Raw genomic sequence first — 23,960 nt, forward strand, 5'->3', positions numbered from 1 at the left:
AAGAACCTTTTCTTTGCAAAGGGAGATAATCAGAAAGTTTGTGTTTCCATTTAGGCTGCATGTGTATTCTTCTGCTTAATCTCATGTCACTTCATTTAGTTCTGTGAGACCCTGATGCACGGGCATGTTGAACTATAATGAGATTTTATTAATTTGCAAATATTAGTTTGCATATATATACAGACTTATTCTGGGGCTTTTTTTTTTTGCTAGTTTTGGATTCTTAGTTTGTAATGGTGATACTTGATTTCTGCTAAGCTGTTACTATTTGGTGGAAGGATTTGGTATTTTTTATTAAGATCCTAGGAGAAGCTCCTTGTAAAGATACATCTCTCAAGTAATAGATATTTGGAGTTTTTTTGGTCAATCTGTTAAGCTGCATATTAATGCTACTTTCTGAGAAATGTAGGACATACTATCCACATGTTTTGGAGAAACTTACTATTTTTTAGATATTCCATCATGTGTCTGTTGCTTGATTTGCATGTTGGACTCTGGCCCTGTGGAGCAATACAATATGTAAATATCCATATATGCACTACTCTAACCTGAAGGAGGTTTAGTTTTCTCTGTTTCTTAATTGCCAGTCATTTCAGAAGAAACATTCAAACTTTTTGTGTGGCTTGGAAGTAGTAGGGCTAATTTGGCTGGTAGTAGGTTAGTGTATTAGTTTTTAGGCTTTGTTTTAAATGTTGTTTTTGTTTTTAAATCAGGAGCCAATGAAGTCGAGAGCACCACAGCTACATTTGGAATACAGATTCTACAAGCAGCTAGGATCTGGAGGTAAAAAGCAGTATAATGCATTTTACTGTGATGAATCCAGGATCAATTTTTGGCTGAAGTTTTCTGGGTTTAGAGGTATAAATCTATTTAATAAAGTGTTCCTTACTACTTAAAGCAAAAAAAAAACCCAAGGAGTTAGTGAATTAAATAATAGTGAATAATAATAATTATAAATTCCATTATTCTAATTTTTTTCCTACTCAATAAAGTGTATCTATGAAGTCCTGACTTTTAAATAAATCCTACCTATCACAACATTTGTCTGCATACAAGTATACCTTAAACTAAGACTATTCCCAGTACAACTCTTTGAAAAAATACTGTAGATCTCCAAACTGCTGATCTACTAATTATGTATTTTGAATTAAAGTTGATGTGATAGCTTAAATAGCTTCAAATTCAGTTTTACTTTACTTCACTTCTACTGATACAGTATATAATGATGCTTACTAGTTTTAAACCTCTTAAATACATCTAGGAGAAGTTTAAGTGCAGTTTAATATTTAAATTTCTCATTTCACTCCCGTTGGTGCTTTTATACCCAGAAGTACTCTTATCGTGGTGGCCTGAATGATCCAATTGTCACCTTTTGTTTTTATAGGTGAGCGATACCTAAAACTTCTCACACAATTTTGTGCTTTTCACAAAAGTGCATATAATCAGTTAGGAAGATGTGAAGTTTCTTACCCTAGTAAAGTGAGTACAGATTCTCTAAATCAGCTATAATTTAGGAAAAAGAAGTCTTTTGATATCTTTTCCTTGAAATTATTCCTAGAGTAGGTAATGTAATTAACTATTTTTCCCATTTTTCTACTAATGTAGAATTTTATTTTATGAGTGGACTACTAACAGTGGTTTTCTACATGTTTGTTCAGGGGCTTTTACATATTTCTACATGTTTCTACATGTATGTTCAGGGGCTTTTTAGAAAAGGCAGCCTGGAATTTGTGACAGTGATTTTGATTGTGCTTAAGCTAGAATAAAATCCTACTTGGTATGAAAAGTCTCTGAAAAGAAGTGCACAATGAACATGCCCATACCACTTTGATTTTGTTACCTTGAATGCGTGGATGTTATGATGAATTTTAATACTTTTTAATTCCTATTTTCACCTTTTTCCTTAAAATTTGGGATCATATGGCAGCTCATTGCTGCTCTGACTGGATAGGGTTTCTCAGGTAGCTTTCGAAATTTCGTGCTACTCTTTTAAAGACTACATCTGGTGAAACCAAGTTTCTAATGTATTCAGTTAATATAGACCTTTTTTTTGCCGATGTACTATGATTGCTTTGCAACCAGGAATTTTTAGAGATTACTTTTGGCAAAACACAACTTTTCTTGTCAATTTCTCTTCCTAGATGGAAAATAAAGTTGTAGATGGGTAATCAAAATCTTGAGTCTTTATGGTGTCTGTTTGGAGAAAGTCATCACAGTATGGGTGTTTTTTTGTAAGTAGTTATAAATTGTCAGCATACCATAAACTAACATTGTGAAATAGCTGATGAGTAGAAAGCTGAGATCTTAAGTGTTTAGCTAATGGGGCATGACAACCCACAAGTTAGGTACATTAACTGTCTGTGAATATAGAGGTATAACTGTCTAAAATTGCAAAGGAGCTGTGTAGTGGAGGTAAGAATAAAGGTGTAATTTCTAGTTCACACTGCACAAGTTAGGCAGTGCTTCTCAGAGGTAGGAACCCTTACAGGAGAATTTATTGGGAAAGTGTCTTAGTGAGTGTAACTATGTTTACTTTTTTATTTAGCGAATAAGACTGGGAACTGTGTTTAGTGTAAAAACATAGTGAAGTTATCCTGCTTTACTTCAGATACCATTCAATTTTCTTAACCCTATTTGCTGGTTGCAACAAATTTTGTCTTTTTCTCTGATGTCTTGTTGAAGTACTGAAAGGGAGAGTCACCTCTCTGATTCTTTGCATGAAGATGAGGTTACCTTTAGGGTGGAAATGTGAAGATAGAGCTGGTGACTGACTGAGCATCATCAGTATTTATGAATAACTTTGTTACAGACTCCTTTGTTTTTGCAGTAACCTGCTTTTATTCAAAGGTGAAAGCCTCTCCCAGCAGAGAACCTTGAAAACTCCTTTGTGAGCTTTTCTCAGGCTCTCCACTTGAGGCCTATTTTAAGGGGTTTTGTGACAAAGGCTCATTATGAAGAAAGTAATTTTCTTTTTCCTATCTACATAGAAGTTAAAGAAAGATTGCTGATTCCTTATCTTCTGGCAGCAGTCACTTTTTCTATATTTTTAGGAGTTGGGCCCTCAAGCAGAGGAAGTTATATGGCCTGTGATTTTCAGAAAAAACTTTGTAGTATTATGTAGTTTCAGTTCTTACGTAATCTGTGACAACTGGTTTTAGTTTGCTAATTTTTTGTGACGTGCATATTTACTGTGAAACATAGATTTAAGTAATTTTATCTCATGAACAGTTGACAACATAGTTTTGGAAAGTTGATCCACTAAGTGATAAATTCAGAAAGCAAGTATGTAAACCTCCTGTGTAAAACAGGAGATAGTGAGTGGAAAAAAAACTTTCACCAGGTCTATCCATTTACGTAGTATTGCTTTGTGGGCAGTGGTCGTTCTTTGATCAGAGAGAGAATGGGTTGAAAGAAGTGGTCTTCAGTATGCAAGTTACAGAAGAGTCTGTCATAGGAGATATAAAAATTGCAGCCATTGCTGGAAGAAATTTGTAATATAGCAATTGTGAAGAGGGAAGGTTTCTCTGATACGCAGTTATGCACCATACTGGAAGTTAGAAATGTCTCAAGCTTTCCATCTTTTAAGCTTCTAAAAATCCACATTTGTAGGTTTTCTTACAATGAAGTAATCTTTTCCTTTGCTGTTTATTTGCACAAACTTTTGGCTGATAGCTTTATAACTCTGTGGACTGTGTAGTTTGCATTTAATTGTAGTGAATTGTGCTTCCCCTTGTTCTCTTCATGTTTACATATATACTTATGTATTAATAGCAAGTGATTACTAAACTATGGTTTCAGAAGCAATCAGTGAAAAGGGAGTTGTACTCTCAGTCTTGTAAGCAGAGCCAATATTTTCTATAAAAACCCCATGGTCTTCACGAATAAGAACTACAGATTCCACAGTTTATGCTACAAATTGACTTAGTGTGAAATAACTAATTGGCATAGTGTGAAATAACCTGAAGCTTAAAGGATTAAATTCTTTTAGGCCCTGTGAAATCCTCCTTGATTTGGAGGTGGCAGGAGGAGGAGGAGGGAGAGGCATTAACATGTGAATGAATACTTCTAGAAGAAAATTAGGTTACTTTCTGGCAATATCATCCTGCAAGCAAGTAAAGAAAATGTTATTGTGATTACAGATTGTTTTACTTTCAAACCCTTTTTAGTGGAGCATCCTTGTACTTCCTATAATCTTGTAGGCATCCTCGATGAAAAGAGGATTTTGAAATGGTATGTTTTCTATATATTTCCTTATCTGCAGGCAGTATTTGTCTACTAAGTCTATTTATTTATTTTTATAATATCCCTTTTTCTTGCTTTTCGAATAACCTGTAGCTTGGGATTTTTTAAAATATATATTTGTATTAATCTCTCTCCTAAGTCATGTTGTTTTGTGTCTTGAATGCCATGAAAATGGAAGACATTCTTAACTTAAACAAGGATCAGAGGGTTCTTTTGTAGTTCTGCTCACTGAGAGAACAAGGAGAAAATAGGCATGAAATATGATAGATGTGCAGCTTTTATACACAAGACTTTAGAACTGAGAGTACCAATTCTCTGTGTTTAATAAAAAGTGGTTTTGTCTTGCATGAGTAAGAATTAACATTTCAAAACTGTATTCCTTTGGAGAGGATCTGCTCACATAGAAGGCCTAAATGTAAATTTGCTCTTAAATATGCACTTTGAAATGCCTGTGAATGTGCAGTAACATGTAGGCATTTGTCAGGAAAAAAAAGTGAAGAATCTTTCTTAAAGAGGAAATACTTTCAGTGCTTTTGGGCTTTTAAAAATATTTTTAGTTTTTTAGGGAAATGGACCTCATACTTATTAAAAACAACTTTGAAAATTACTTAAAAGATGTGGCTTATTTTAGTCTCATCGTTACTTAGCTTTCATTTAAATTTTATGTACTAATAGAGTTTTTTATGAAAATTGCTTTCTTTTTTCTATGATAATTTTGTAGTTTAGTAACTATGAGGGTGTTTTCCTTAGGGAGTTTGAGATCATTAGTCAGTATGAAGAATTTTCTAGTCAATTGAATGGGGAACATATGGATGGAATTTAGAATCTGTGCTTCTAATAAATTTTGTTTTATGTGTATTTTCTTAATGTGCAGATATAAGAAAACTATACTGTCATCTCCTAATAAAATGATTGCTGAATTCTTACCTGAAATTGTGTTAAAGCTTTTGGAATGAATAGAAAACAGTTTTGTGTTTTTTATTGATTTTTGAATTAATCTTCTATGCTATCAGGCTTTCTTTGCATGATTAGAAGATAAAGTGTAGGTGTATTTTGTGCACCACGCTGCAGTATAACTGACAGATAGTTATGGTTCAGTTTCCTTTTGCAGAAAGGAGTCTGTAAATGAAATAAGTTATGTGTGGCATGTTGAAGAGCATAAAAACGATTCAGCTTGCATTGTCTGATTTTTTCTAACCTCTCTTAATAAATGGGTGATTATCATAATGACTGGGCGCTTTTGCAAGTGACTGAGAACTCGTTTATACTTACTTACCTGACAGTGGAGCAAAAGAATGGCAAGCAGCTTCTGCTGCCTAAAGTGAATTAGTATAACTCCTGTTTGTAATGCTGCTGTTAGAGCACGCTTAGAACAGTTCTTGTTTATAGCAGTGAGGAGTATCTATTATTAGATTTTTTTTTTTCATTTGAGGTAATTTTTGAGGTCACAGATCTCAAAACAGGTCACAGATCTGTTCAGCAGTGGATAAACCTGCTGGTAAAACTGCCGTATTAATATTTCAGACAAAGCAGATGCTCAGTATTGTAAATAAGGTTTAATTTTTCTTAACTTTTGGACATCTGTTCTTCTAGCTGAAATCTAGTTAACCCATCCACTTGAAAAACGGGAAGCCATTCACTTTTCTTACAGGGTCACTACTATTGGCTAGTCAGTGCATAGGCTATATTTGTCTACAGTGGGAAAAGGTGTTGTATTTAAGAAGGTCATTGCCGTTATGAAATGAGTGCTAAGTATTGCATTCTGTACCTGAACCATTGTGATTTGGTACTAACATTCATGTGACGTGGTCTGTATTGGTATCTAAAAATACGGTTTTTGGTTTTGAGATCACGCGGAGCTGCCTTTGACACAGTGGAGTCACAGTACTTGGACAGCTGTAATTACACAGTTACTGTTGGATAAGTGATTCAGGAGGATTTCAGTGTGGGCATAATGTGGTTTTGGGAGATACAGAAACATTCCCATACAGTAAGTGGAGTCTGCTCACCATTTTGTAGTCAAGCTCAGGAGAATATTTATTGTAGCATTTAGAGTATGTCTGGATTCACCACATTTTTTGTTTGGGAATGTAGCAGAGTGAGTTTGAAATACTTTGAATTTCTGATTTTGAGAGGGGGCAGAGTACCCTAAGGCAAGAACACTTCTTTGTTATGAGGCGCCTTATATATAGTTTAGACATTTCTGTTTATGGTTTTCTTTTTCGTGTTGGAAATGTGTTTGATGGGCTTAAGGCCAAGAATGACATTCAGTTCTCAGTGTCTTTAGTGGTTTTTCCTCTAGGTAAAGACAAAAATATTTAAGGTGAGAAAGTGTGTTTCTTCATTTAATTACAGTTCAGGCCAGGTTTAGCTGGTGTGTGAGATCTGAGTGTTCAGGGACAGCTATTAATTATTTTCATATAGCTATATTCAGGGTATGGAATCTCTGAAGCAGATTTTTCTCGTGAAAGACAAGCTATCTTTTGCATTTAAGATAGCTACAGGCACCTTTTGCTGTCACTGCGAAGGCAGTAGGATCTCAGATTGCTAGTGATACCATGTCTACTTCATCCCCTTGGCCATAGCCACCTTGCCTTCCACTTTAGCCTGTGGGAGAAAAAAGAATCCAGCAGGATTTCATTGTGGTGGATCAGTGTCTGTGTTTTGCTATAACTCTTCCCAAGACAAAAATTTCAGTATAATAATTTCTTAATTTCCTTCTCAGTTGGTAGACTGTAATGTACTTTACTAGATTGATGTTCTATCATACCATGAGGAAGTGTCTCAATAGCAAGTCTCCTTGAGTGTGGTGCTAGAAACAAAGCACTACAGCTAGATTATTGTGTCAGGTGATTATTTTTGTTCATAGATCTTCTAGAAACAATTTAAAATTACTTATCTCATTCTGTGTTATTCAAAATATTTTGGGTTTGATGTTTTGCTGCTATTATAGGAAAAACATTATGGAAGTTACAAAGGTTTGAAGTGAGTTTACGGGAAAACACGAGTGTGATGTGCAGCTGTATTTAATTGGATGTTCCTACTACTTAGTTAAAGCAGTAATAATTTACTGGAACTTCAGATTTTAGAGTATTAATTTCTAAAACAAGGGTGTTTATGTTTCTAATGATCAATGACAACGTATATTGAAGACAAAATCTCTATAAACTACAGAGTTAGCAAGTAGGCGAGTTCAGGGTAGTCCTAGTTTACATATCTAAATAAAATTTTATTACAGGTATGTTAGAGTTATTGCACTTCATATCCTTTCTATACATCTTGCTAGCCCACATTCAGCATGAATGCAAAGTGAGTTTTATTAGTAACTTCACATGAATATTGCTTTGAACTATGCTTCCAGGTAGGTAGCTGAGAATGTGGTCTTAAACTGATGGCTGTTTCTTTAATTTATTTTTTAGTCATGCTGTCCTGCTTTATTACTTCTCTTGGAATTTGACTGGCATTATTATGCTGGGGAATCAACAATAAGCAGTTAGTTGAAGTGGTTGGTAATCATGATAAAGTTAAAAAAACTAAACATGCAAGTGATCCTTAAAAACAAAACTCTAGGCTTAATTTAGGAATATAGTATTAGAGCACTTAAACTGAATTAAATATTGAATCTCTTTACTGAAGAGGAATCTATTCATAGGCACTGTTAATCTGTGTACTGATGACTGCTGCAGTTGTATCATGAGCTGTTTGGGGAAAACTCTGACTCAGTTTTGAGTTTTTGCTGCTGATCTGCTTCCTTTGATAGCAAAGTTGAGCTCCTCAGTTATTAATGTGAATATGGTAATATTTATGTTTATATGAATAAACATAAATGGTAATGCCTAATTTATTTTTTAAGTGTAGTCCAACAAAATTATAAATATGTTGCTTGCAGTTTTTCTTGTTTTATGCCAATCCTTTTCTAGGATTCAGCCTGAGGACATGTACAGGATTTTCTGAATTTAAAGTAATTTTTTCCCCTGGAATAAGTGCAAGAGATCTGATAAGAATCAGATGGCAGCTGCATGATAGAGTTACGTGATAATGTTTCTGAGAAACAGTAGTTACTGGCCATAAGCCTGGCTGTATGCAAAAATGTGTATTGATTTTGTATTGTGACATCACACAGATTTCAGAGATTGGGCTTTGAGAGGCATACAATAGTTGTAATTGTGAAAGGAAGCTTGATAAGAAGGTTCAGTGAACAAAGTGAATGTTAGATAAATGGATATTTGATTTAATCATGGTTACAATAAAATACATCTCTAATTCTGTTTCAGTAATATAAATAAAGAAGATTTTTCCTTTTGAAATAGATCTAATTATTTTATTACTATTTCTTTTTTTTGCAAACATATTCTTATATTTGTAAGTAAGAGATGTAGTCTAAGTGTTGTGGTGATATAGTGTCTCATTCTGTGTTTAGAGTTTTATAATTCGTGGCTGATCATGATTTCAGTGGCATTCAGGTGCTGTGTTTCCAGAGATTGTGTGACCTTCTGTGTGTGCTGCTTTGGCTCAAGTCAGAACACACTACTGTGAGTTTAATAATCGCTTCCTTTGAGAGGATTCAAACCAGATTCCATAGAATAACTAGGGAATATTTGTGTTTGTGGCAGTTTGTTAATTTGTATCCTTGACAAGAGTACTAATATGAATGTCCTGTGAAAGACAACTGTTACTGTAAATCTTCCAACTAGTTTAAGGTATTTTTGGCTTATGTCCAATGAATTGCCACATATGAAAATTAGGACTGCAAATAAAAGGCAGTGTGATATAAGAAGCTGAATACATGATACCGTGATCTGCAAGAGCAGTGTTGTGTATTTTATTGACATTTATGTGTCTGATTGAACAGATTCTAAGCAATAGGATATAATGTAGATACCATCAGTCTGCTTCTTGATTCGTTTAGAGAAAGCTCTAAAAGGAAATTGGTATTACAAGAAACTGAATAACACTGAAAAGCTACTTACTAGCTTAATAGCTTTACAAATTTACGTTGTATTGTATAGAGACATTTTGCTAAGATAGAGCTCAAAATTAAGTCAGTCATAGATGAGGTTAAATGCAAGTGGTATTGCCATTGACCTGTGGGTTACATATTCCTTTGGCTGTCTCTGCTGCCTATCAAATTAGTTTTTTTTTTTCCTGAATGAGGACACACACCTAAAATAATTGAAGCTATGACATAATATCTGTGTCAAAGCAGATAAATGGAATTTTTTCCTTAAGATACAAATATGTTTGTGCTAATCATGTATATTGCTAGTGATAACTGAACATGCAGTGTCAAGCTTAAGTCAGGTTTCATTAAGTTCTTCAAGAAGACAACCAAGATGGATAATGGTCCAAAGCAGAAATAGCTTCTTATTTTCTTTGTTTTAAAGAGATTTGGCAGATACAGTTTAATCTACTAGTCATGTTTTCTTTATTCTAATACTTTTTTTGTCCTTTCATCATTGTAGAGGAAGTCAGATATGTCAGCTTTAAAAACTTTCTGGACATCATGCACATGGTGGACTAAAGTATTTGAAAATTAAAGAGTGTAATCCATCAGTTCACATAATTGTTTTAGGGGGCTCTCTTTGCACCCCTGCCCTTCCCACCTCACCTTCTCAATGGGTAGTCAAGTACTTTTTGAATGTTGGGACTTGGTTTTGGAGATCAGAGGTGTACAGCAGTAATGTTTTAGGTGGCTAATGAAAGTTAACTTTTATAGAAGAAATGGAATCCAAGTGATGTTCGAATAGTTAATTTCCAAGTGAAGACTTCTTTGATTTTTTTCAAGAGTAAAATAGGATTGAAATCATACTGGCTTAACATGGATTTACAAATTTATGACAGGGGAGTTACCTAAGTATTGTAGATTATCTTAGTCAATTGAGCCCATTCAAATGAAAGTGTTTTTTACTTGTCAACAAGTATAAATATCTAGGGATAGGGAAATATAACTTGTACCTTAAAAAATTGTTCTATTTTGAGAGTTTTAAACCTAGAAAGGAAAGATGTTTAAGTGTTAAAGTAACTTAGGGGGGAGTCTGTGAATCTACTTTTGTGGCCACGAGTAAGTTTCCTTTTTGATGGATGATGAGGAAGTTATATGTAACTTTCAGTGACATTTATGTGACAATCATTAAATTCTGCTTGTAACTGGGAAGGGGTACTACTTTTTAAAAAGGATTTTTAAGAATGGGGAGAAGACCTGTCAAGGTACTAGAAAGGATTGAATGGTAATCAAATTAATTGTTAATCAAGAAACCGAAGACCAGTGGCTTCTTTAAATTCACTGCAAGACAACTGAGATGCGTCTTAAAAGCTCAACGTATTTCCTTCTTTTGTTCTTCAGTGGTTTGAGCTAGAGTAATTCAAAATGGAAATAAAATACCTCCTCTTAATGGGTAATTAGCAGTGGAATATCTTGTCAATAAAATAGGGATTTCTTAAATTTCTAAAAATCAGAGTTTCTTTGTTTTTAGCTTAACCACTGTCTCTTAATGCAAGCTCTCTTAGATAAATCTTTATCTGTCTGTAGTGAGAGAAAAAGCCTCATATATGTTTTTATTAGTAGCATGTTACTTTCTGACTTCTGGAGGTTTAGAGATGTGGAGAAAGAATGTAAGTAGCAGAGTGACACCTGCTTATTGCTTTTAAACAAAAGTACTAAGAGTGCTTTGATTAAGAACCAAAGCCCCTAACTTCTACTACTTTGAACTGTTAATATCAAATTATTTTATCAACATGGGTACTTTTGGACAGGATATGCTCCATATGCACTGTTGAGGTTTTTAAATGTTAAACACAGTTTTGGGACATTTTGGAATTCTCATCTAATCAGAGGATCAAGTGTTTTAGGTATCTTTCTGATAATTCAGGATGATATTTTTAAATTGAAGAACACTGTCTCATACCTTATTCTGGTGCAGGATGTAATATGATCAGTACTTCTTCATTAGTAGCAATAAGCTCTCCTGTGAAGTCTTTCTGAAGTGGGTACGATTATGCATTTTTAGTATATTGGTATAGAGATGAGTGTGATGATACATATTGAAAACCAAATTGTAGCTCAAGTCTTCTGAAAACTGAACAGCTGGATTTTTAGGGGTTTTTCTTTAAATATTTTTACTTGTAGGAAAAGAGATTAGTGAAAAACCTCTTTAAAATGGTGCTTTGAGTTGATGTTAATTTTGCTAAAACAGTAATTGTTATGTAATTTTTTACCCAAAGCTGTAGTCAGTACAATTACAAATTTGTGCCCTCGGTGTATCTATAGTAAGGTATGAAAAATTGAAGGCCTTATGTAGAAAACACTTAGAATTAGGGTTACATCCTCTACAGAGGATGAAGTTGAAGTCCAGAGTTTCATTAAGGTGTTCTGATAACAGGTTTGGTACTTCTGTGTAGTGCATTATTGAAAGATTGGACACTGTAGAAAAAGCTCACATGAGAAGAACACATTTTCAGAGTATTAAATATTTGGAATAAATTAAACAGAGGATGTGTACTAAAGAACAAAAACCCAAAGATCTGGAATAACTCACTTCCCTAAGCAAACAAAATTTATTCTGCTGAATGAGGAAGATGTTCTGTGCATGTGAAAAAGTACAACATGCGTAAAAGCAATTGTATCAAGTTATTTTTAGTTAAATAGACACACAATGCATATCCTACAAAAAGGTGGAAGTAAAATTGGATCATAAGGCTTTAACTATTTATATTTTCAAAATCTGGATTGCCTGTGTTCCTAAGGCATTTAAAACTATAAAGTCCAGACTGAATGTATCATTAAACTCATGGGTTCATTAATCTCTTCTTGATTTTTTTAAAATGATTTCTCTAGATAATAAGGTACTTTTATTCCTAAAGGTTGGAATAGCCTTAATTTAAAAAGTTTAATTTAAATATATTTTTTTGTACAAGAGCTTATTTAAAGCCTTCATAGCATTTCACAATCGTGTTTCAATTTATGGTTACAAGACTAATAGAGAGGTTCTGATTTTAACTTTTTATACAAATCTCGATATCTTTCACAAGTCAAATATGTAATTGTACCCTTTTCATTAAAATTTTTGTGACTATCTTCAATATTCCTGTTGTGTCTTTTACCTGTAGTTTTTATGAGGTTTATTTTTGTTTCTATGTGAAAAATGTATTTTTAAGTTATGATCACCTTGAAATTGGGTAGGAATTATACTGCTATGTACCTTAATCTTAATTAACCCCTTATCATTACTTTGTATTTTCATTTTACAGATGGAATACCTCAGGTTTATTATTTTGGCCCATGTGGCAAATATAATGCTATGGTGCTAGAACTACTTGGACCTAGTCTGGAAGATTTATTTGACTTGTGTGGTAGGACATTTTCTCTTAAAACCGTTCTTATGATAGCCATACAGTTGGTAAGTAGAATAGATGTTAATTTGAGTGTTCACTAGAATAACTATATCAGTCTTCAATGGATTAAATGCTTACTTCACTTAGGAGATTTGTATTTCAGTTTTAAATTGATGATGGTGGTATTTGAAATTCTTGTCATACAGTTTAAGCAGGAATACTCTTCGATTACTTTCATTTACTTTGTTCCAGTTTTTCAAGTCAGTGAATGGAATTACTTGTGTCTTATGAGTTTTTATCACAATCTAAAATAATGGATTTTGATATACTCGTTCAAAAAAGAAAACCTTAAAGAAATAAAAGTAATTTTAGCCCACACAAGCAGTTGTATTATGAGACTTCTAAATAGCATAAGTATTTTTTTTCCTGGGCATTCATATAAGAAAGCAAACAAACAAATGAAACATTTCCCAAATTCTTCTAGAAATTGTAGCACAAAATTATTCAATGAAGAATTATTCTGTTTTTTGATGATTCCTTATTTGGTTCTGACTTGAGGGTGGGTGGAAGTGGAAAGAAGGACAATTAAGGCTGTACATATTTACCAGATTTCCACCTCCCTAAACAGTGATATTTTTACCTGTAATGGTTAAAAATAGCTGTTTAAAACATGATTGTAGTTGTATAACAGACTCCAACTACAGATGTACAGACATACAGACACATAGAGCTTATTTATAGCCAAGGTCTTTTTGTTAAATGCTCAAGTCCTCACAAGTCCAGAGATCAGCTTTATTTAATACTTCCTGTTCTTTTTCTGAATGTGGAAATTTTGATAGAAAGCAGTCCAGCTAGAATGAACTGGCATAGTGATGAACTTTCAGTGCTTCTCTCAGTTATATCTTTAATATGTAATAGATCAGACTTTGCTGATTACTGCTTGGTGACATAATTTCTGATTTTACTTTTCATGTACACAAAACATACTTGTGCCAGCTGTTTTGAGAGGCAAAAACATCTGTTGTGTGCAAGATTCATGACTAATGTCCAGTGTGAAAGTTTCCAATACAACAACTGATGTGTCTGCTTTGGAAAAGTGTACAATTTTCATTGACTTTAACTGGGAGTTACTTCATAAGACAATATTGCTTTGGTCTTAAGATATTAAGAGGGGTGATATTAGGAGGGGTGATTTCTTCTATGTATAAAGCCAATATAAGATATTTAGCATCTGACACATTTTAATGTGGCAATATGAAGCTTAAATTTAACTTCCTTGTCTATTTTTTTTTCTTTTATTGAAGATTTCTCGTATGGAATATGTCCATTCAAAGAACTTGATATACAGAGATGTAAAACCGGAGAACTTCTTAATAGGACGACCTGGAAACAAAACCCAGCAAATTATTCACATTATAGACTTTGGTTTAGCTAAGGAGTACGTAGATCCAGAAACAAAGAAGCACATACCATATCGAGAACACAAGAGCCTTACAGGAACAGCTAGATACATGAGTATAAATACACATTTAGGAAAAGGTACGTGTGCTTTTGAAGTACAGAAACAGCTGTGATTTGTCATAAACCATCTTGCTTTCAAGTAGCAGTTTTTGTCAGTCTGTAGTCATTAAGAACTACAAATTTTGTGTATTGTGCAAAATAGTTTGGCCTTATGGAAATACTGTTTATGGGAATAATCTTTTTTGAATTGCTAATCATCCTGATCATGTCTTGGGCATTGTCCTCTTTGTTAGCTTTCCTTAAAAGAAAGATGTGGTGTATCTTTTTGTAGCATAATACCTTCACATTATAAGTATACCATGGCAGGGTGAAGTGTCCAGGAAATAGGTGTGCTTAGTAAATACACAAAAGTCAATAGGTTGCAATAGCATGGATTTTCAATGCTTCCTTGCTTTTTTGATCTCTTTGAAATGCACCATAAAGTAATAAAACAGCGTAGAGATAATGCTGATTTCTTGATTTTTTAAATTTTTTTTTTTTTTAGTGCTTACACTGTTAATAAGGCATTGCCAGAGTCATTAAAGGTTATGCCAGCAAGCTAAAGTAATTACAGGATGTCTATAAATATAAAAGTTGTTTTTATTGAATGAATAAATTCACCTTGAGGAAGGTATGAGTACTCAGATCTTTGTTTATTACAGCTATAGAGAGGTTTTCTAGTGAAATCAGTTAGTCAGACCCCTTTGAATTTGTGTAAGCCAGTTGTTTATCACTGCATGGTAATCACTAATTAGGTTATGCTTTGAATTGATCATAAAAACATTGCACAATACTTACAGTTTAACGGTAAGCATAACTGTTAAAATGCAAATGAGAAACCATTCACATTTCTCAGACAGGAATAAGGTGCTTTATCAATAAAGCAGAGCCAGGAATCACTTAGGTTGGAACACACCCTCAAAGTCATCAAGACCAACTGTTAATCCAGCACTGCCAAATCCACCACTAAAGCATGTCCCTAAGTGCCACATCTACAAGGCTTTTCAGATACCTCTGGAAGTGATGACTCAGTCACTTCCCTGGGCAGCCTGTTCCAATATTTGAGAACCCTTTTGGTGAAGCAAATGTTCCCAATATCCAATCTAAACTTTCCTATGGCAAACATGAGGCTTTTTCCTCTTGTCCTGTTCCTTGGGAGAAGAGGCCAATGTGGCTACACTCTCTTTTCAGGGAGTTGTAGAGAGTGATAAGCTCTCCCCCAGACCTCCTCCTCTAAACACCCTCAGCTCCATCAGCTGCTCCTCATAGGATCTGTGCTCCAGACCCTTCACCGGCTTTGTTGCTCTTTAGTGCAACAAAGTGCAGCACCTCAAGTGTAGGGTTTTAGCTTCCTAAGTCTAACTTTTGGAACTCAGGTTCTTCAGATCAAAGAAGCGTCCACTATATTTTTCAGGCATAAATGGTGATGTCAGTGTAAGGTGACTGTTACACTTCTGACACTGGGCTCTCATCTCCACTAGCAGAATATACTTCTGATTATTACAGCATTTTCAACAGTGACACAACCCCTTTTAAAATTAAATAAACTTTTTACTCCTCCTTAAATAAATGATTGCCCCCAAACCTTTTAAGAAAAATAAACCAAAATGTAAAACTGATAATTACTTGAAAAGCAAACTGAATTTTGATTACATGTCTGATATTTACACAGGATGTGTTTATTTTTGTCTAATGGTAACTTATTTAATTGTAGAATGGTTTGGGTTGGAAAGGACCTTAAAGATCATCAGTTCTGAGTCTGTTGCCATAGGCTGGAACACCAGGTTTCTCAAAGCCTCATGCAAATTTGCCTTGGACAGTTCCAGAGATGAGACATCCACAGCTTCTCTGTGCAAGGTGTTTCAGTGTCTTGCTACTCTCACACTGAGGAGTTTCTGCTGAATATTTAATCTACACTCACTGTCTTTCAGTATGAAACTGCTAGTCCTTGTTGTGTCACTTGTAAAAACCTCCTGAATAGCTTTCTTGCAGGCTCCTTTTTGGTACTGGAAGGAGCTGTAATGTCTTCCTGAAGCCTTTTTTTCTCCAGGCTGAACAGCAGCAACTCTCAGACTGCCTTCATGGGAGGGACACTGCCTGAACGTATTCATGGACTTGCTTGGTCAGGTCCATGTCCTTGGTGTCTTGGGGACCCCAGAGCTGGGTGCTGCACTGCAGGTGGGGTCTCACCAGAGCAGATGTGTAGAATCCCCTCCCTCACTCTACTGGCTACACTGTTCTGGATGCAGCCCAGGACGTGTTTGGCTTTCTAGGCTGTGAGTGTACATTGTGGGGTCATGTCCTACCTCTTATCCACCAGCATGTGGAAATCCTTCTCAGGGCTGCTCTCCATTCTCTGTCCAGCCTGTATTTGTGCTTGAATTGCCCTAACTTAGGTGCAGGTCTTTGCACTTCTTGTCATGTTCACACAGGCCCACCTCCCAGACCTGTCCAAGTCCCTCTGCGGCATCCCTTCCCTCAAGGGGAAGGTGCTGTTGACAGCACCACATGGCCAGATGTTCTTGGCAGACTTGCTGAGGGTGCTCTTGATCCCACTGTCCATGACACCAACGAAGGTGTTACCCCACAGTAGTCCCAGTACATCCCCTAAGGAACTAGTGTCCACTTGGATAGGGAGTTCTTGACTATGATTTACAGTATGACCACTCAGCTAATTTCTTATCCATTTGTTTCGTGTGTCAAATCAGTGTCTCTCCAGTTCAGAGACAAGGATATCCTGTGTTACAGTGTCAGATGCTTAGCATATATCCAGGTAGATGATGTTGGTTGCTCTTCCATGCACTAACATGTAGTTGTGTTGAAGGCCTCCAAACTTGTCAGGCATGATTTGCCCCTGCTGAAGCCATGTTGACCATCATCAGTCACCTCCTTATTTTCCATGTCCCTCAGTATAGTTACCACAAGGATCTACAGTGTGATCTTGTTGGGCCCTTGGTGAGACTAACAGGCCTACAGTTCCTCATACCTTCCTTTTCTTCCATTTGTAATAATGGGGGTTATCTTTCTCCTCTTTTAGGCTATGGAATCTTTATTGGGCTGTAATGACTTCTCAGATGTAGTGGATGTAATGGTTGTTGTCTTCGCCTAGACTCCCTAAAGACTCGAAGATGCATCTCAGCAGGTCCTGTGGACTTGTGCACCTTCAAGTTCCTTAGATGGGCTCCAACTTTATCTATAACAGTGTTCTTCATTCTATCAGTCCCTGCCCTTTTCTTCTTGTGACATGAGTAATGTGACTGGAATACATACCAGGGAAGATGGGGGCAAAAAAGTAATCTAATGTTCCCCAGGAACCAATCTAAACTTTCCTGTGGCGCAATGTAATTTTTTTGCTTCAGCTTTCTCCATATCCCAGGTCTCCTGTTTCCTTCTGAAGAGGTCATGCATTTTTCCTAGTTTTCCTTTTGTCACCATCTTACTTATAGAATCTCTTCTTGTTGCCCTTGACATTCCTGGCCATGTTTAATCCTATCAGGGCTTTAGCTTTCTTAAGCTGATCTCTGGCTGCTCAGACAATTTCTCTGTATACCTGCTAGACTACCTGTCCTTGCTTCCCCTCTTTATATGCTTCCTTTTTTTACTTTGGATTCATCCAGGAGCTCGCTGCTTATCCATGCAGGCCTCCTGATGGTTTTTGCTTGACTTTGTTGGAAGGCATTGCTCCTGGGCTTGGAGGAATTCATGCTTCAATACTATTGACCAGCTTTCTTAGGACCCTGCTTCCCTGCCAAGCTTTATCTCATAGTACTCTGCCAAGCAGATCCCTGAAGAGGCCAAGATGCATCTGCTGAAATTCATGATACTGGGTTTGCTTTGCTCCCTTCTCACTACCTTTAGGATCTCAAATGCCAGCATTTCATGACCACTGTAGCCAAGGCTGCCCTTGAGCTTTTCCTTCCCCACCAGCCTCTCCTTGTTGGTGAGAACAAGCTCCAGCATGGCACATCCACCTTTTTATGTTCTCTGTCACTTGGAGAAGGAAGCTATCATCAAGGATACCTTACTGGATTGCTGATGCTGTCTTGTCACTCCAGGAGATATCGTAGTGGTTGAGGTTCCCCTGTGAGGACCAGCATTTGTGAACATATGGTGGTTCCTGTATATTGGTATACAGCTGTTACGAATGAGTGTTTGAGATCACTTAAAAAATCATCAGCAAGGGTGTCAGTAAAACCCTGATTTAATATTAAGCAATGACAAAGTTCTTTGCAAGATTCACTGTGATACTTACCTAGTCAGTTACACCAAGGAAAAAGAGAAAATCCAAACCACTACTAAAATCCAGAAATGAACTGTCTAGGGCTGTGTGTGTTTAGGTGCATGTGACAAGTGGCAAAAGGACAGTGAGGGCAGGTATAAAAAAGAATGCAGCCTAAAAGTTTAACAGCACTCAAAAGTATTTAACCTTAACTTACACCTTTATTTAAACCTTAAACTTAACAATTCAACATAGGAATTAACACTCAACAACATTTAACGTATCTTATAACCTGACCTTACTTACAAGCCTAACTTTGATATCCAAGGTACCTGAACATCTGAGAGAGCAGCATTTCTCCCAGAGTTTGCCGTAGCATATGTGTATGTTTATGCACGCAGGCAGTCAGTGCAAAGTGCCTGTCAAAAAATTCCCCTCAAAGGCAGTGGAATACTCACTCTGGGTGCTTTTGCATCTCTTCATTGTGGAAAGATTTGAGCCTTGAGAAGTGAGGTGTTGGCCTATAATTCATTTTTGTTCAGCAGTCGTCTGAATACAGCAAACTTGGGAGTTTGTGGGTTCTGAGAGGCCCAGCTCAGAGAGAGGTTGCTGGTCTCAGCTGCTGTGGTCCAGAAGAATTCAAAGGTTCTCATTTTAGACCACTGTTTTATATGGTCACAAGAGAGAGGGCTTTAGTCATAATAATGTTTCATCCTGGCCACAGTGTGAGTTGGCGCACAGTTGAAAGTGTGAGAACAGGGATGTTATGCTATGCAAGCAAGAAAAATAGTTTCCAAGACTGTTCATAAAGAAAGCATGAGCTTGTTGGACAGCAGGGACTCCTGGGAACAAAGGGTTTCTGATATACTCAAGAGAAGCTGAGCCCAGGTGCTGTTTGTCAAGCTGAGACCGAAGGAGCCTTTTTTCAGATAACACTGGCCTAGAAGGGGTGAGGGAGGGATGCACCACCACAAGGACTCAGCTGCTCAGTCTTCCTGGCTGGAGTGCCTGTGGCCACCTAACTCTGCCCTCCTCTTAATTGTTCCCCAATGGCTCTCAGTCAGCTCCTCATCCATCCCCAGACAAAGCTCCGTGCACTCAGCTGGCTGTTGCCATGGAGGGTAACATTACTTCCTGGTCTCCCTTGCCTCTCCTTCCAAAAGAGCCTGAATCATTTCATTCCAACAATTTTTTTAATGTTCTGTGATATGTAGTATATTTTTTAATTTATGCAGTGTGATATACAGAGCGCTGAAGGTCCTCAAATTCTGTGTTTACAGAGACAGTGGCATATAGGATACAGTTATAGACTCAACTCTCAAAATAGTGGTAATAAGACAATTTTTAGGGTGGTATTTTTAGTGTGCAGATAATTTCCTGAGTTGCTTGAATGGTCTTACAGCTGACCCTTGTAAAGAAATGTTTTCAGTAAAGAGGGAGGCTGTCAGGTTCACATTCTCTTATAAGTTATTTTTGAATATGTCTCTGTTGACCTGTAACTTTATCTGTTAGTGCGTATGAGTAAGGAAGGATGTTGTCCTTTAAATAAAAAGTGCATTTTAGGATCCATAGTATATGAAATTGTCATAACAAATGCGTAGCTGCTAGAAAGGCTCTAAATGTGTAATCAAAACTTGGTCAAAATCACCAAACCCCACTCTTTAAAGGTGTATAGGTAATACATAGTTACTGGACATCCTATAGTCAATAATCTTTTGTTTCAGAAGAGACATTTGATCAAGGATTTTTGGTAGTTTTGTGCCAAGTTGGGAGTGTGCATATGGAATAGAAGGTATTTTGTCTATGTGAAGAATAATGTGGCTTTATTCAGAGAGCTATTTGAAGGATATACAAATACTCTGCAGCCCTTACTAGCACGTCGTTGGTGCCCTACCTTTCAATAAGATAATTTCTTTTAGGGGTAAAATTACTCTGCTTCTGCTCCAGTTCACTTCATTTTCAGGAGGGCAAAGTGAGATTACAGGGAGTGTAGATTCTGACTGGGAAGTTAATGAAGACAAAGATCTGCATCTGTAAAAGTTCTGCAAATTTCTGTGTTTGCTGGATATGTAAATTGGTAATTATTTTGGGATTTCCCTAAATTCAGAAGAACAGTGTATTAAAGTGTTATCAAAGTTATTTGGCTACAGAAAGCATAATCACATGGAGTCATAACTTAGTGTAATCTAGCCATCGTAATGCTCTCTAAGGAACTACCCATGTCCTTGATTGTATTCGTCTTTTTGTGATAGTGCTTAATTGCAGAGGTTAGTTATCATACGATGAATACTTGAAACTCTTCTGGGCATGAAGCAGGTCTGCTCTTAATATGAATAGAAAGGCCAAATGAAGCCAATTTCTTTAAACAAGTACTTATCCTCAACAAAACTAGGAAAATGTCATTCTTAGCTTTAGTACATGTACTCTCTTGTCAGAGCTATTATAGGTTCTAGATTAAGAATAAGTTTTTCAGAGGCCAAGCTCCTTTGTAATCTAAACCATCCCCAAATAATTCTACAGTTGATCAATTTTAATTAACTTCTTACTGCAAGAACAATGAACATTTGGTCCTAACATTTCATTAAATCCTAAAGTTTACTAAATCATGAAGCTTTTCCAGTAGCTCAAGAAAAAAAATCCTTCTGCATTTTTGAGAATTTTTTCAGCCAGATAATTTGCTTAAAGTGCTGTTGAGATGAATATACCTGCAGTCTGCGTCTGCTTTTTTTCTGAGTTTAGCTGTGTTCATAAGGCAGTCTGTAGTACATAAGAATGCCCCCACATGCTCTGTTTGGTTTCAAGTACTTTATACCTAAAAATTATTTTTATGTAATTTGGAAGCTAGTCTTCTAAATATAATGTAAAATTACACAGATGGAAGTTTCTAATAATATTTGCATTTTGTTTCAGAGCAAAGTAGAAGAGATGATTTGGAAGCATTGGGTCATATGTTTATGTATTTTCTCAGAGGAAGTCTTCCCTGGCAAGGTTTAAAGGTAGTGGGTTTTGCTATCTGCCTCTGTCCTGTTTTCAGATCATCAGCTTTTATTGACGTGTTTTATTGACATGTTTGGAATATGTGTCAGCAAGCTGTATAACTTCAGAAGCTTGTTTGTTCTTCTGTCATAGGCAGATACATTAAAGGAACGTTACCAGAAAATTGGAGACACTAAACGAGCAACTCCTATAGAAGTATTGTGTGAAAACTTCCCAGGTAATGTCTGCTGTTAATAAAAATGTTATGTCTTGATTTATAAAATGAAGCTGGCATAGGCAATTGCTGGGGTTTAAAATTACAGTATGTGTAATAGATCACAGTATCTTAGAATGGGTCAGGTTGGAAGGGACCACAGCTGGTCATGGGGTCCAATCTCCCTGCTCAAGCAGAGCCGTCCCAGGGCATGTGGCACAGGATTGTGTCCAGGTAGTTCTTGAATATCTACAGTGAAGGAGATTGCAGAACCTGTCTGGGTAACTATTTCCAGTACTCAGTCACCTGCACAGTAAAGGAGCTGTTCCTCGAGTTTGGGTGGCACTTCTGTGCCTCAGTGTCTGCCCATTGCCTCTCCTGCTCTTGCTGGGCACCGCTGAGCAGAGCCTGTATTCATCCTATTGACAACCACCCGTTAGATATTTATATGTATTAATCAGGCCCCCTCTCAGTTGCCTCTTTTTAAGGCTGAACAGGCCCAGCCCCCTCAACCTTTCCTCATATAAAAGATTCTCCAGTCCCTTCATCAACTTAGTAGCCCTTTGCTGGACCCAGTCCAGGAGCTCCACGTCTCTCTTGTACTGAGGAACTCAGAACTGGACATAGCCACTGAGTAGAGGGAAAGGATCACCTTCCTTGACCTGCTCTTCATAATGCACCCCTGGATTCCATCAGCCTTCTTGGCCCCCAGGGTACACAGCTGGCTCTGGGGAGCTTGTTGTCCACCAGGACTCCCATGTCCTTTGCCAAGCTGCTTCCCAGCAGGTTTGGCTTCCAGCCTGTGCTGCTGCACAGAATTATTATTCCCCAGCTGCAGGACGCTGCACTTGCCTTGGCTGAATTTCAGACGGTTCCTCTGTGCCCATCTCTCCAGGCTGCTGAGGTCCCTCTGAAGGGCTGCACAGCCCTCTGGGCTATCGGCCACTGCTCCCAGCTCTGTGTTGTCAGTGAAATTGCTGAGGAGGCCTCTGCCCTTTTGTCTGAATCATTGATGGATAAGTTAAACAATACTGGGCCCAGACAGAAGAATTATCCTTTGAAGCAGCAGTAAGCTAATGCTGTTGTTCTTCAAATATAGATTCTTGTAAAGGAAACATTAAAAAAATACTTTATGTGTACTTACACTGATCAACTAGTCTGCACTTGTATCTTCACACTGAAAATTTTGCAAGCCTTTTCACCTGAAATCTGGTATCATAGCTCTATATTAAAAACAAGCTGTGTTAGAAACGGCTTGAACTAATATTTTAAATAACTTAGAAGTTTCAGGTGTCTCTTCTAGGTCTCTAGAACTACAAGGAGAATCAATGAGGTGTTGGAAAATTGGACAGAAGGAATTAGGATGTTTTTTAAAAGTTGTAATAAAGTGCTTGGAACAGGGGACATGTATGACATGGGCATGATTTTTCCAAAATATAAATGAATGCCTTGAAAGGTAATCAAAATATCATTGATAGGCAAAGTGGACTTGCTGAGAGTAGCTCATTACTAATGAAAGGAAATTCTGTCCAGGGTAGGTCTTGGGGACACAAAACTGATGCTTTATGTGGCATACCCCTTTCTTTGCTATTCTTAGTCTTGTCTCTGTAAAATTGGTTGGAAAGAAAGAAGAAAGTAGAGGCATTTCTCTCCACACAGTTTTGCACATAGTGCATTAGAATTATAACATTGAATAGAAGATCTCAACAGGTAACATGAAGGAAAAATTAGTGGGGTGTTACTTGCTAGGATGTGTGTGGAATATGGTAGTATATCTCAGAATATGGTGGCATTTCAAAGAATATCATTAAGTAACTTTTCTTTCTGGTAATTCATGGTGAACAACTGTTCAGGTTTTATGGTGAGAAGTACAAGTTGCTTTAAAATTAAATAAGGTGGTGGGGATTTTTTTGAGATCCGTTAAAACAGATAATGGCATATGTATATATTTCTTATTTATCTAGAGGAAATGGCTACTTACCTACGTTATGTAAGAAGGTTAGATTTTTTTGAAAAGCCAGACTACGACTACTTAAGAAAGCTCTTCACAGACTTACTTGATCGGAAAGGATATATGTTTGATTATGAATACGACTGGATTGGCAAACAGTTGGTGAGTACAGTTCAGCTGTCAGTAATCTAATGGGTTTTTTTGTGATCAGTTTTGAGTTTCATTAAGGCATGTGCTTCTCAAGGCTGCTAGTAGAGCTTTGAGCAGCTGCTATTGTAAGCCCATCTGCAGATGCATGTTCTAACATTATCTTTTGGCTGAAGTGCTTCATATTCATTCTCTTTCCAAATGTGCTGTTATTATCAAAGTACACCTCTGCTCAATCCAAAATGAGGTGGTAGGAATTTGGATTCTTTTTTGAAGGAACTTAAAATTTTGCAAGTAATTGTCATTATTGCATGAAGCTTTTTTTTGTTCCCAGTATTTTTAAAATGCAGAGCTATACATCCGCATATGAGGTATACTCT

General features: G+C 36.6%; 1 protein-coding gene across 14 annotated transcripts in view; it reads left to right on the forward strand.

Moving 5' to 3' along the window:
• Window positions 1–23,960, forward strand: part of CSNK1G3 (casein kinase 1 gamma 3) — a 68,217-nt gene that overhangs the window by 28,980 nt on the left and 15,277 nt on the right. For 12 of the 14 annotated variants that reach the window (XR_009420418.1, XR_009420419.1, XR_009420420.1 and 9 more), the window contains 6 exons: window positions 714–783; window positions 12,490–12,638; window positions 13,878–14,112; window positions 21,203–21,288; window positions 21,422–21,506; window positions 23,447–23,595. Coding sequence is in view for 10 of the 14 variants with exons in the window: in XM_059492298.1 (XP_059348281.1) it covers window positions 714–783; window positions 12,490–12,638; window positions 13,878–14,112; window positions 21,203–21,288; window positions 21,422–21,506; window positions 23,447–23,595 (774 nt within the window). In the remaining 4 variants the exon portion in view is untranslated. Of the gene's footprint in view, window positions 1–713; window positions 784–1,384; window positions 1,480–12,489; window positions 12,639–13,877; window positions 14,113–21,202; window positions 21,289–21,421; window positions 21,507–23,446; window positions 23,596–23,960 lie in introns of all 14 variants that reach the window. The other 2 variants (XM_059492305.1, XM_059492304.1) reach the window with 2 other exon arrangements.

The sequence above is a fragment of the Ammospiza nelsoni genome, chromosome Z (genome assembly GCF_027579445.1).
Source record: "Ammospiza nelsoni isolate bAmmNel1 chromosome Z, bAmmNel1.pri, whole genome shotgun sequence".
In the NCBI taxonomy this organism is placed as follows: domain Eukaryota; kingdom Metazoa; phylum Chordata; class Aves; order Passeriformes; family Passerellidae; genus Ammospiza; species Ammospiza nelsoni.